This window comes from Xenopus tropicalis, chromosome 2, assembly GCF_000004195.4.
Source record: "Xenopus tropicalis strain Nigerian chromosome 2, UCB_Xtro_10.0, whole genome shotgun sequence".
Lineage (NCBI taxonomy): Eukaryota > Metazoa > Chordata > Amphibia > Anura > Pipidae > Xenopus > Xenopus tropicalis.
In genome coordinates, this window is record NC_030678.2 from 154,625,230 (window position 1) to 154,637,665 (window position 12,436).

The 12,436-nt window shown below is 39.9% G+C and overlaps 1 protein-coding gene across 1 annotated transcript in view; it reads right to left on the minus strand.

Moving 5' to 3' along the window:
• The window catches only part of mtus2 (microtubule associated scaffold protein 2), a 249,147-nt gene that overhangs the window by 123,655 nt on the left and 113,056 nt on the right, over positions 1-12,436 (minus strand). The window contains exon 4 of the mRNA XM_002934016.5: positions 731-937. Within this exon, the coding sequence (XP_002934062.2) occupies positions 731-937 (207 nt within the window). The remainder of the gene's footprint in view (positions 1-730; positions 938-12,436) is intronic.

Consider the following 12,436-nt stretch of genomic DNA (forward strand, 5'->3'; position numbering starts at 1 on the left):
CTAGCAGCTGGTCAGTGCTACAGCATGGGTTAGACTGGGTGCTGGCACAACGGTGCTTCTAGTAGCTGGTCAGTGCTACAGTGTGGGTTACACTGGGTGCTGGCACAACAGTGCTTCTAGCAGCTGGACATTGCTACAGTGTGGGTTAAACTGGGTGCTGGCACAACGGTGCTTCTAGCAGCTGGTCAGTGCTACAGCGTGGGTTACACTGGGTGCTGTCAAAACGGCGCTTCTAGTAGCTGGTCAGTGCTACAGCATGGGTTAGCCTGGGTGCTGGTACAAGGGTGCTTCAAGCAGCTGGTCAATGCTGCTACAATGCTACAGCTACAATGGTAATTTCTGTATTTTGTGTACAAATTGTAGTCAGATATTGCTTCTAGCTGCTATTCAGCCTTTAGAACAAGGAAATACTTCCAAGTGTATGTTAATGAGCTGGGGCTTGGTAAAACCAAAGATAGACATTAGGTACAGGGTTTCCTTTTGCACTGAACTCAACTTGAACATGTAAATAGGCACAACTATCAAACTGGTTAGTTAGAATTGGTGCAAGCAGGTTTACATGCATCCTGTGTAGCATTTTATTATTCTGTGCCTAGCCCAATGAGCCCTTCAATAGTCTGCATTTCAGCACCATATTCTCTGATTTGCAAACATATTACTCTTTACATTTAAACATCCCCACACATGCTCAGCCTAATTCCTCACAAAAGCCATTTATAACAGGTCTTACCATTGGCTGTTCTGCTGTGGTCACTTTGGATACTCTCAGTAGACTGGTTACTTGAGAGGGATGACACGCTAGAGCTTCTGACGAATCCAAAGGCTGCTAGCTTAGCAGCTGGTAACCGAGAATAGCCAGGCGGACGAAGGCCCGAATGACAGGGCTTGGGCAGATTCGATTTGGCACCGTTAGAAATCAATGCTTGCTTCACATCCTCTGCAAGGGAAACAGAAAGTAATGAGTGACCAAGTTCCAGGAAAGAAAATGTAATATTGTATATGTTTATGTTTTTTATGTCTTTTTAAAATAGTTCTATAAATCAAAGCCTTCCTATGACGATTTGCATTCGACCACTGTTATTATTTCTCTTTACATCCATTTTTTCTTCTTTATTCTATCTTTCTTTTTCCCTCACCTCTCTTTATGATTTCCTCTGTTACCACATGAATTTCTGCTTTCCTTCTTAAATATACTTTTTGCATACATCTTCACCCCTTGATATCCGCTGTGCCCACACTCATTTCTACAGCCCCTTCTTTTCTCTTTTTGCCCCAATTCCCATTAATCTCAGCAATCATTACTTCTATATACATGCCTCTTCTGTCCCCAGGGGTGAACTTTTCCTTTGACCAGCACTGCCAAGTCTTAGATGTATCCAGCTTAGGATACGCAAGGAAAATGGAGAAGAAGAGAACATAGAGATCAAAAAGTAGATAGATGATATAGAAAGGGAGAGAAAATGATGAGAGAGAATGGAAGGGGGAGGAAGAAATGGGTGGGAGAAAAATAGAGGGAAAATGCAAGAAGGGGAAAAAGTGGAGAACAAAGAGGAAGGAGTGAGGGAATAGCATGTGGTGGAGAAAACAAATAAGAAAGAAGGTGGGAATTACTGGAACCATAACCCCTGCTGTCCTACAGCTGCTGATTGTGTGCCTGTGATTGTACTTGTGTGCCAGGTGCATTCTTCGGCATATATAATTTTCACAGGCCATTTTTACCCAATTTGGCCACCTATGTGCTAGGCCGAAAACCAAAAATATGAATGTATTGAAAGTATTGATGCACACTGGATTTTTCAAAACTCCTAAAACATATCCTTTAATAAATCAATTAAAAACATATGTACAGATATACAGAATATATTACTGTATATAATGTATGACTTTGAATGTATATAAATACACAGAAACATAGTGTGGTGGCCTAAAATGCAGAGGAGACTCTTAGGCAGGGCAACATTCACACACAGGGTGGGACTGGTCAGCTAGAGGATCTCCAGGAGGGACCCAGACATAGATAATTAATTCTTTCTTCGTGAATATTTCGTTATTTTTCTTTCTACCATAAACTTATATCATAGCTATAACTTTCAGTTCTATCTCTGTATTCTCTATATTCTGACAATCTGCCTATGACACAGACCCCTAAAATTATAGTTATGTCCTGAACTTGGGGGGCATAAGACTTCTTTCATGCTGTATAACCATGTTGCTATGTTACTGCAATCAACCTCTGCAATAAACCCATGAGAGGCCTCCTATTACAGGCAATTAGCCTAATGCATTGCTCTGCAATTCACTTTTTAGAATTAACCTACACATAAATGTGGCAAATGCCTACCGAACTCTGACAAATATGTCATAAGCAAGTGACAGTTGAGAATAATACGTTACTTTATAGGGAAGTTCAGCAGAGTGCCCTTGGCTCATAGTTACCATGAAATGAATGTCGCTCATGATATTTCGAAGGAAAGTTTTATGACGGATATTCATAATTAATGCTGCGGTGTAATCGGGCTTGCACCGTGCTATAAATCAGTGCAATGTGCAATCACAGGCACTTACAGTTCATTGCTTACTACTGTAATTCAATGATGTAGAAATTTGTCACACACAGGTAGGCAATGATTTTCACCTCCATTTAATTGCTTGAGACACTCCAGCCAATCTATAGCCTTTAGGGGAGTATAAATGCCAAATATTATCAGTGCCCATTGCTAAGTGAATTCACAGATATCTGACAAACTTCCAGAATTTGTAGAACTGCCATTCCTATGTGTTGCAGCCCCAGGCTTGCTGAGGACAGGGCATGATTTAATTGCCATTATACGTTGTACAATGTTCATTCGGTGTTGCACTAAGTACATGGCAGTGGCCTTCACACTTTAGTTCAAGACCCACTTTGACGTCCAGCAAGTAATCAAGGCTCATACCCAGATTACAGATTTATAAAAATCTTGTTATTTTAGTGATTTAACTATATTTTAAAGATTATTTATGGTGGCAAATAAGTGTTCACGGCAAATCTCACACAAATAAACCCTCAAGCTGGGTTGTCAGGAGTATCAAGAACTACTAAATTGCATTCCCCCCAGATTTCACCCTAACTTGCCCCAGGGGGGTCATCCCAACAGTTTGGGAACCACTGGTAAATAGAAATAATTCTGCTGAAATATGTTAATATGCTTATAGAAGGTTTTTGGACAGGTTCTAAGTAAACACAGAAGATTGTTCTGATTAATTTAATGCTAATTAGCACCAAATTCAGCATTCAGTTCAGGATTTGGCCAGAAACTGGCCTTTTTTGGCAGGATTTGGATTCCGACCAATCTGCGTGCTTCCACAAAAGGAATCCAAATCCTTAAACACATTCAAACACAGAAGTTAACATCTTTACCGCACATTCGGTGCATCCCTAGTGCTAATGATAGAAAATTACATGTTTGACTGTTTCAGATAATAAACTAAGTAATACTTTACCTCTCTGGCCACTAACCCCCTGCTGGCTCATTGTAAGGGATCAATAACACTAAAAAACGAACAAGTAACAGAACGCTTGAGCACAGCCAACTGAGACTACGTAAACAGAAACAAAACTGGTATCTGAGTGTGTAGCACCTTTGGTTTCCATGGCATATGCTACTTTATGACCACCATGGTCTTCCTAGAAAGAACTCCTGGAGTTAAAACCTTTGCCACCTAAAGTTGCATTCTATTCCCATTTTATTAGTGAGGTTTGACAATCAAGTTTGCTTTCAAACAGCAGAGCCAATGCTGCCTGCTTATCAGTTGCTATGGGTTACTAGAACTGGAGCAAACCTTCCATTTGTTATTATGTTATTGCTACCATCGAGAACTTTACAATACATAAAGATATATTCTTAAACAAAGTTGCTCTGTTTGAGTGAATGTTAGAAATAAATCTTAGACAACCTAGAAATTAGGCATGCCCTGAATCCAGGACTTGGTTTAGGATTTGGCTTAATCCCAGTACTTTTTACAAAAAAAATCTGATTTGTATGAAACTGAACCAAGTCCCAGTAATCAATATGCTTTAACTCTGGGCAACTGAATGCCACCAAATGTTATGTCAGTTGTTGATAGTCCATAGGGGATTAAAGTGGGTTTGGTTTTCTGTAAAATCTAAAGTACAGCATTTGGTAGTTGGCTAAATCCAAACTTTATGGACTTGGAACATCCCTATTGCATATGAGAATAAAAGGGATCCCCATGGCACATAAAATGAAGGATTCAGATCACATTGCACTTCACCTTATGCTACAGTTCCCCAGCTGTGCCAATACCTAATGCCATTTAGCCCGCTGGTAAGATTCTATTCACAGTTGGAGGGTTTAGTTCTTTATCCAGTAAATCTTATCATTAGGCTAATGGAGAGTGTTTCCACTAGTTTAAAAGATGTAACGGGCAAGGACTTAAATCCCCATGCTCAGCAGCCTTTCGAGTCTTACTGTGCAGTAACAATAGAAAATATGAAGTGAGAAACTCTTATAGGGGAATGCATAAAATAGCATTAATAAGAATACAGAAAGGGAAAATAAAAGAGTACATTGCTATTTTTACAGTTTGCTTTGAATTTGTGCCAGTGTAAGGTTTGATGTGAAAATGATTTGCCAAATGAAATGCAGTGGGGTTGGACACAAATCTAAAAATGTACTGTATCTCAAAATATTGATAAATTGGTCCAACAGTATTTAAGTCATAGAACCATAGGGCAACCTCCTTATGCATCAAAATGGAAGAAGGTCAAGAATACAATAGGTTGTTAAGTTTCAGGAAAACATTGTTAACCCACTGGTTTAAAGGAGAAGGAAAGGCTAATAAAGAGTTAATCTCAAGCTGCAGGCATACCATCAGTTGTCTCAATAGTGCCCTTAAGTCTCCCCATATTTCTCCTGTTCAGATGATCAGAAGCCTCATAGGAAAAAAAAACCCGATGAGCTCTGTAAAGAAAGTTCCCATAATGCCTCACTCTTGCACCAAGACCAAGACTGGTGTACATGCCCAGTTTGTAAGACTATGAGGAAGCTTCCTGCTAATTGGCTCAGATTACACATTCCTAAGTGAGTTCTTAGCATTCTTGAAGGAGGGGGGAGCAGGAGAGGGGAGAGAGGAGAGAGCTGCATGTCTCTGGCACAGGACAACAAAGAGAGATCAAATCCTGTTTCTTTTGACAGAGAACTCAGTGCAGTGTTTCCGTGAGTGCTTATGGCTGTATTTACATAGACCTTTCTGATAAAGCTTACTGAGTTTTTACCTTTCCTTCTCCTTTAAAGTGGATTGCACCGGTTAATTTTGCCATTTGAAGTAATGGGCAAGGGAGGACCAATGCAGAGAAAAAGATAAATAAATGCAATAGAAGAGGTGCAACACTAAATATAACTCAGGTGTAGAAGGAAGTCATCTCTTTTGTGCTGCAGTGTTGGCCTGAAGGCCACCAAAGAACATAACATTGAGGGCCCACTCTCACAACAATTAGTTGTAGATGGTGATAAATATATAAGATGTCATATGATGGAAATTGCTGTTAGAAGTTGTCCTTTACTGGGGCTCACCAGGAGATCCCTTGGTACCCTGCCAGGACAGTTCGGCTGCAGAGATGTCTTACTGTTTCAGAGATGCTGCAGGGATCTGGGTACTCCCTGGGAGTGGTCTAGTAACGGGTCAGTTTAGTTCTGGCAATGCATAAACAAATATAGTAAGTGAATAGTGGCACACTGATGCCATTGATTCAGGGACATGGCTTGTTATAAAATCTTATCTGCCCATGTACCATATCTGCCAATGTATCTACATCAGTAGATCCAGTATGTCTTCTTCATTTCCTCCTGTTCTGATCATTTGGGCTTTCTGCCCAAATGACTGAAACTACAGAAAGGGTCAATCAGGTTGGATACCTAGGAGGATATGCCTGTTTATGGTCGTCTTAAGACATTACAAAAATTAGCCAGTGTGCTGACAGATAAGGATTGAAGGTTCTGCTCAACTCTACTCTGCCAAAGAGACACTGTGGTATGTGTCTCCACTCGGGACAATGGACCTTGTGCAGGGGGAACTAGATGGAACCAAAACCGTGTTACAAAGTTTAAAACCAAAATATATATGGAAGGCTTTTCTTCAATTTATTGTCCCCTGTATGGTCTGAGGAATCATTTACTGTATGCACAGAACCTCTATATTTGTATTTATAAGTACTAAGGTGCAGCATACCACTCCTTGCCAGGATATCTCCACAGATGTCAACAAGAAAAGAGAATACATTTTGAACAACTAGACTAGAGATGTTGTTGAAGACTACTGAAAGGCACAATGGCATTTCCAATTGATAGGTATAGAGGTACAGAATATTTTGATCACCGAATAAGCCTCACTCTCACGCAGAAGGACCATTAATATCAGGAACAACAAATGGAAGAAAAATGACTCATTTTGTACTAACACGGTATTTTTAATTCAAGTGTGTACCTGGTTAATTGCTGATGGATGGCATGCTTACCCCCTTGTCTTGTTCAGATGCTAATGGCTGTTTTATTATTAAGTGTGCTTGTAATTTATATGTTTGCCTGTGGATTGCTCCATCTGTGCAGTCGCTTTATGTTAAGCTAGGAGTAGTGATGCCATGTTAGCAGTTCCTTGCCCATAGAATGCTTGCAGTCATATGCTTTCAGATATTCTACTGCTCATGGGATCCTCCCAGCTGGCACATTGTGCAGATAAGGGTCTTGTTTATAGACTCAATATGACTTTGTAAGAATCACTTCATCACAGCTGATTGTTCGGTGTTTTTTCACTAAATCAATATTTTATCTTTTCTAAATCTTTTTACCACTTCTGCAGCTTTTGTCAAGGAAAATCAACTCTGCTGGCAAGGTAAAATGAATATCACAGGGCTGAAATGCATTCATTCAGTGCTCTTTAGTGGTCCAAAAAGAGGCTTTTATTGCAGAATAATGTTAAAAAGAACATTTTTGGGTTTTCATAAGGAAACAAAAAAATCAGATTTTCTTCAATATGTGTCTAATATTATTTACTCAATGGACAATATAAATAAGGGCCCAGAATTTGTTATGGAGGGTTCATTGTATCCGACAAACCCCCTGTCTCCAAGTAAACGATCCTGGCACTCAATGCACTATATAGAGAAGTAGTAAAGCAATAGACACCAGTAGTATTATCACAATTAAAATAGCTTTATAAAGTGTATTCTTTATAGCACAATATTGCTCTTATATTGAAAATACAATTAATCACATATAATACATACCACCAGATAAGCAAACACAAAAACACCATTAGAGAGCGGATACCCTGGCAAAAGAATGAGAAAGCCCCAACGTTTCGGCACAAAGCCTATGTCAAGGGGAATTCTCAATGCACCATATCCCTCAAACCCTGCCCTATTGACTCTTCTAAAGATATCTAATCCTTGGTGCTCATGGGAAAACTCCATTATTACAACCCGGTAAATATAATAAATTAGCATCTATGATACAGGTCAAAGGGATCACTTATCCAGGCATCCAAAAAAACTCCAAATAATGGAAAGGCCATCTTCCAGAGACTCAATTATAAGTTAATTTTAATTTCAGTTTTACTTGATGGTAACTAAGCTGCATGAATCCATATTGGGGGCGAAACAATCTTATTGGGTTTATTTAGGGGAAGATTTATCAACGTTTTCACCGATTCAAGTTTTTTGCACTAGAAGAACTTGAATTCGAATTATATTTCAAAAACTCGAACATCTGGTAAAAATTTGGCATCTAAAATTTTGCGAGTTTCTATAGGAGTCAATGGGATTTGTCCTGGGCAAAGTCAAGCCATATTTTCAGACTTGAAAAGTTTTTCGACTTGATTTGATTTGGAATGAACAGTAAGGATACAGTAAATATTGCTCCTAATACAAGTGTGGGATCTGTTATCTGGAAACCTGTTATCCTGAAAGCTCTGAATTACGGGAAAACCATCTTCCATAGGGGCAAATTTTACTAAAACTCTAATAATTTCTCCTTTTTTTGGTTTTTAAAATCCGAATAAACTTATTTCCACAAATGTCTTTTTCCATGCAGGAAAAAGTTGCAGAAAAATTGGAACTTTTTGAAATTGCTGCACCGGTGCTGATTTTGTAATTTGTACCGAAACCAATATTTGTTTCTTGATTTGTTTCCACAATTTTTTGTGATCTATTAAGCTATAAAACCGCAACAAATCCAAAAGCAAAAATACTCTAAAACCTGTCAAGATCATGTAGAAGTCAATGGCAGATGTCTCTTTTACAACAGGAAGATCTTTCTTTGCTTTGCGGCTTTGGAAGTTTTAGAGTTTTTTCAATGCTATCCTTGGGGGCACATTTACTAATCCATGAACGTCTGAAAAGCGGGCGAATGCGTTTTTTCCGTAATGATCAGTATTTGTGCGAGTTTTTCATCGCCATCGTGACTTTTATTCGAATTGTCGCGACTTTTTCGTCGCCGTCACGAAAAATCCGATTGGTTTTTCCGCCGTTTGCAATTGCTCAATAAGAAAAAATCGCGACGGCGACAAAAAAGTTGCGCAAAATACGATAAAGTCGTGCCAGCGATGGAAAAATCACGCAAAATACGAGAAAAAATGCGACGGCGACGTAAAAGTCGCAAAATTTTCGTTTCCAATCCGATTTTTTCCTATTCGGGACTCGGATTCGTGGATTAGTAAATGTGCCCCTTGGTCTGACAATACGAAAAAGTCACTGTTTTCACATTTTTTCCCGCATTTTTTTTCATGTGAGCCTTTTCAATTCAGATCTTGTGATAAATGACTGACATTTGTGGGAATTAATTTAGTCGTGGTTTCAAGAATCTCTAGAACTATGAAAATCTGAATGTTGATAAATGGGCCCCCTGTGTGTAGAGATGAATTCCATGAAGCATATAAAGATTTAACCAATATTGATACAGGACAACACTGTATAAAAAAGAAGATGCTGCTATACACTAGTAAGGCATTCTTACCTCTAGGGTCTGTCAGTATTGTCTCTAGCAATCCATCTCATCAGCTAACCTTCCAGCCCTTTCCCACGGCACTCTTTATTAACCCTTATAAACTGCAATAACTATAATAATGACCTGGCCCTTTATAGAAAGGTCCGAGGAGGTTTATATATATAATCGTTCCTATTTGCCTTCTAAAAAATGTTGCTGGTATAATCTCATTGCATCGCATCTGCATACACACGTGATTAAACGGAATCTTTCAGATCCCATTACAGTGCAACTGGGATTGCGCTGCTAGAGCCCGATCAATAAACAGGCAGGCAATTTACTGTTCACACTGCAGTCGTTTGTCAGCGGCTGCAGAAGATTTTATAGACTGCTGCAGATCATGACAATAAACGGAAATTTATTGATTTTACAAATTTCATCTGGGCCAGATGTGTGCACGAAGAATGGAAAAACAATATTAGACGCACATATACACTGAAGAAACACACACACACACAAAGGCAGGAATCCGGTTACTGAATTTCCTCTGCTGGTTGTATACAATTAATGGGGCTCAGTCATGCATTCCTGTCAGAGGTATTGGCAGGTTGTGAAGAGCCCATACTTGTGGGACATGAAGCACATAATATAATATCTGCATAAGCCGAGGGCACAACAGAAGACCCCTTTACTTTTTGCAGAGGATAAAGCCATTTTAATAGTCACACATGAATCACATGTTTCAGTACATTTCTGTTTCCACCTTAATATGATACAGTGACCCCCCACAAAAAAAAGGTGCATTGTGCCTAAAATTTCCCCAATTGAGTTGCGTCTAAAACCACTTTCATTAAAGGTACAGTGGAGGAAATAATTATTTGACCCCTCACTGATTTTGTAAGTTTGTCCAATGACAAAGAAATGAAAAGTCTCAGAACAGTATCATTTCAATGGTAGGTTTATTTTAACAGTGGCAGATAGCACATCAAAAGGAAAATCGAAAAAATAACTTTAAATAAAAGATAGCAACTGATTTGCATTTCATTGAGTGAAATAAGTTTTTGAACCCTCTAACAAAAAAAGACTTAAAAACCCTTGTTTGCAAGCACAGAGATCAAACGTTTCTTGTAATTGATGACAAAGTTTGCGCACATTTTAGGAGGAATGTTGGTCCCACTCCTCTTTGCAGATCATCTCTAAATCCCTAAGGTTTCGAGGCTGTCTCTGTGCAACTCTGAGCTTGAGCTCCCTCCATAGGTTTTCTATTGGATTAAGGTCCGGAGACTGACTAGGCCACTCCATGACCTTAATGTGCTTCTTCTTGAGCCACTCCTTTGTTGCCTTTGCTGGATGTTTTTGCTGGAACACCCATCCACAACCCATTTTCAGTTTCCTGGCAGAGGGAAGGAGGTTGTCGTTCAGGATTTCACGATACATGGCTCCGTCCATTTTCCCGTTAATGCGAATAAGTTGTCCTGTGCCCTTAGCAGAAAAACACCCCCAAAGCAAAATGTTTCCACCCCCATGCTTGACGGTGGGGACGGTGTTTTGGGGGTCATAGGCAGCATTTTTCTTCCTCCAAACACAGCGAGTTGAGTTAATGCCAAAGAGCTCTATTTTGGTCTCATCAGACCACAGCACCTTCTCCCAGTCACTCACAGAATCATTCAGGTGTTCATTGGCAAACTTCAGACGGGCCCGCACATGTGCCTTCTTGAGCAGGGGGACCTTGCGAGCCCTGCAGGATTTTAATCCATTGCGGTGTAATGTGTTTCCAATGGTTTTCTTGGTGACTGTGGTCCCTGCTAATTTGAGGTCATTAACTAACTCCTCCCATGTAGTTCTAGGATGCTTTTTCACCTTTCTCAGAATCATTGACACCCCACGAGGTGAGATCTTGCGTGGAGCCCCAGAGCGAGGTCGATTGATGGTCATTTTGTGCTCCTTCCATTTTCGAACAATCGCACCAACAGTTGTCACCTTCTCTCCCAGCTTCTTGCTAATGGTTTTGTAGCCCATTCCAGCCTTGTGCAGGTCTACAATTTTGTCTCTGACATCCTTGGACAGCTCTTTGGTCTTTCCCATGTTGGAGAGTTTGGAGTCTGCTTGATTGATTGAATCTGTGGACAGGTGTCTTTTATACAGGTGACTAGTTAAGACAGGTGTCCTTAATGAGGTTGACTAATTGAGTAGAAGTGTCTAACCACTCTGTGGGAGCCAGAACTCTTAATGGTTGGTAGGGGTTCAAAAACTTATTTCACTCAATGAAATGCAAATCAGTTGCTATCTTTTATTTAAAGTTATTTTTTCGATTTTCCTTTTGATGTGCTATCTGCCACTGTTAAAATAAACCTACCATTGAAATGATACTGTTCTGAGACTTTTCATTTCTTTGTCATTGGACAAACTTACAAAATCAGTGAGGGGTCAAATAATTATTTCCTCCACTGTATGTGCGGCCAAATGTGTGCACATCCGTATAGTTGCACTCAGCAGCCATCTGTCCTTCCTGTTTTCCGTTCCGAATGGAACACTGCTGCATGATTAGTGATGGGCAAAATGTTTTGCCAGGCATGGATTGACGGCGAATTTCCCCGTTTCGCCATTGGCGGATTGGTTCACGAAATGGATTAATAAATTTGCAGTGGAAGAAGTCGCGCGTCCAAAAATTGTTGCAAGAATAGTCATGGGTGTCAAAAGAATAGTCGAAAGAATAGTGAAAGATTGTGAAGCGAAACGGGACAGATTCGCTCATCACTACTGTTGATGCATGGTGCTATGCGAACCATGGAGCAATTGACACCTCCTGACCAGGCTGCAGCTCTAGGGCTCCCTCAGCACCTAGCGTCAATAGACGCAGCTCACTTGCTCCTAAAGAATCGGGTGTAGGCATCTTTTACACGCCGAACACTGAGAATTGACACTCCATTTTGATGGATCGGATGCAGTTGCGCCCGGTGCAATGTGCACAATCCAGATGCAGTGCAGGTGCATCTGTTTCAACGCCTGCATTGCGCAAATTGACGCATAAATTGTGGGAAATAAATGTGTCAGTTGTGTCCAAAAGTGCACTTTATATGGTATCATAAGGCAGAATGACTTAAGGAAAACTATACCCCAAAACAATGTAGGTCTCTATAAAAATATATTGCATAAAGCAGCCTTTATGTAAAACCCTGCTTCATCTAAATCAACCATTTAAAAAAAAAGAAAAAAAAATGCTCATGACCATCCCAGAAGATGCACAGTGTTAAAGGATAAGTAATGCTTTAAAATAAGTGCCACCTGCTGCTCTGATGTTCTTCTAGTTAGGAAAAACATTAGAAACCTCAGATAACTTTTCTGTATATTGCAACAGTGCTTAGAATAGCACTCGCGTCAATTTAACTTCAACTTGTTTTAAAGGGCTACTAAACCGAAACATTGCGCCGAGTGCGAAAGTTTCGGATTCATTAAAG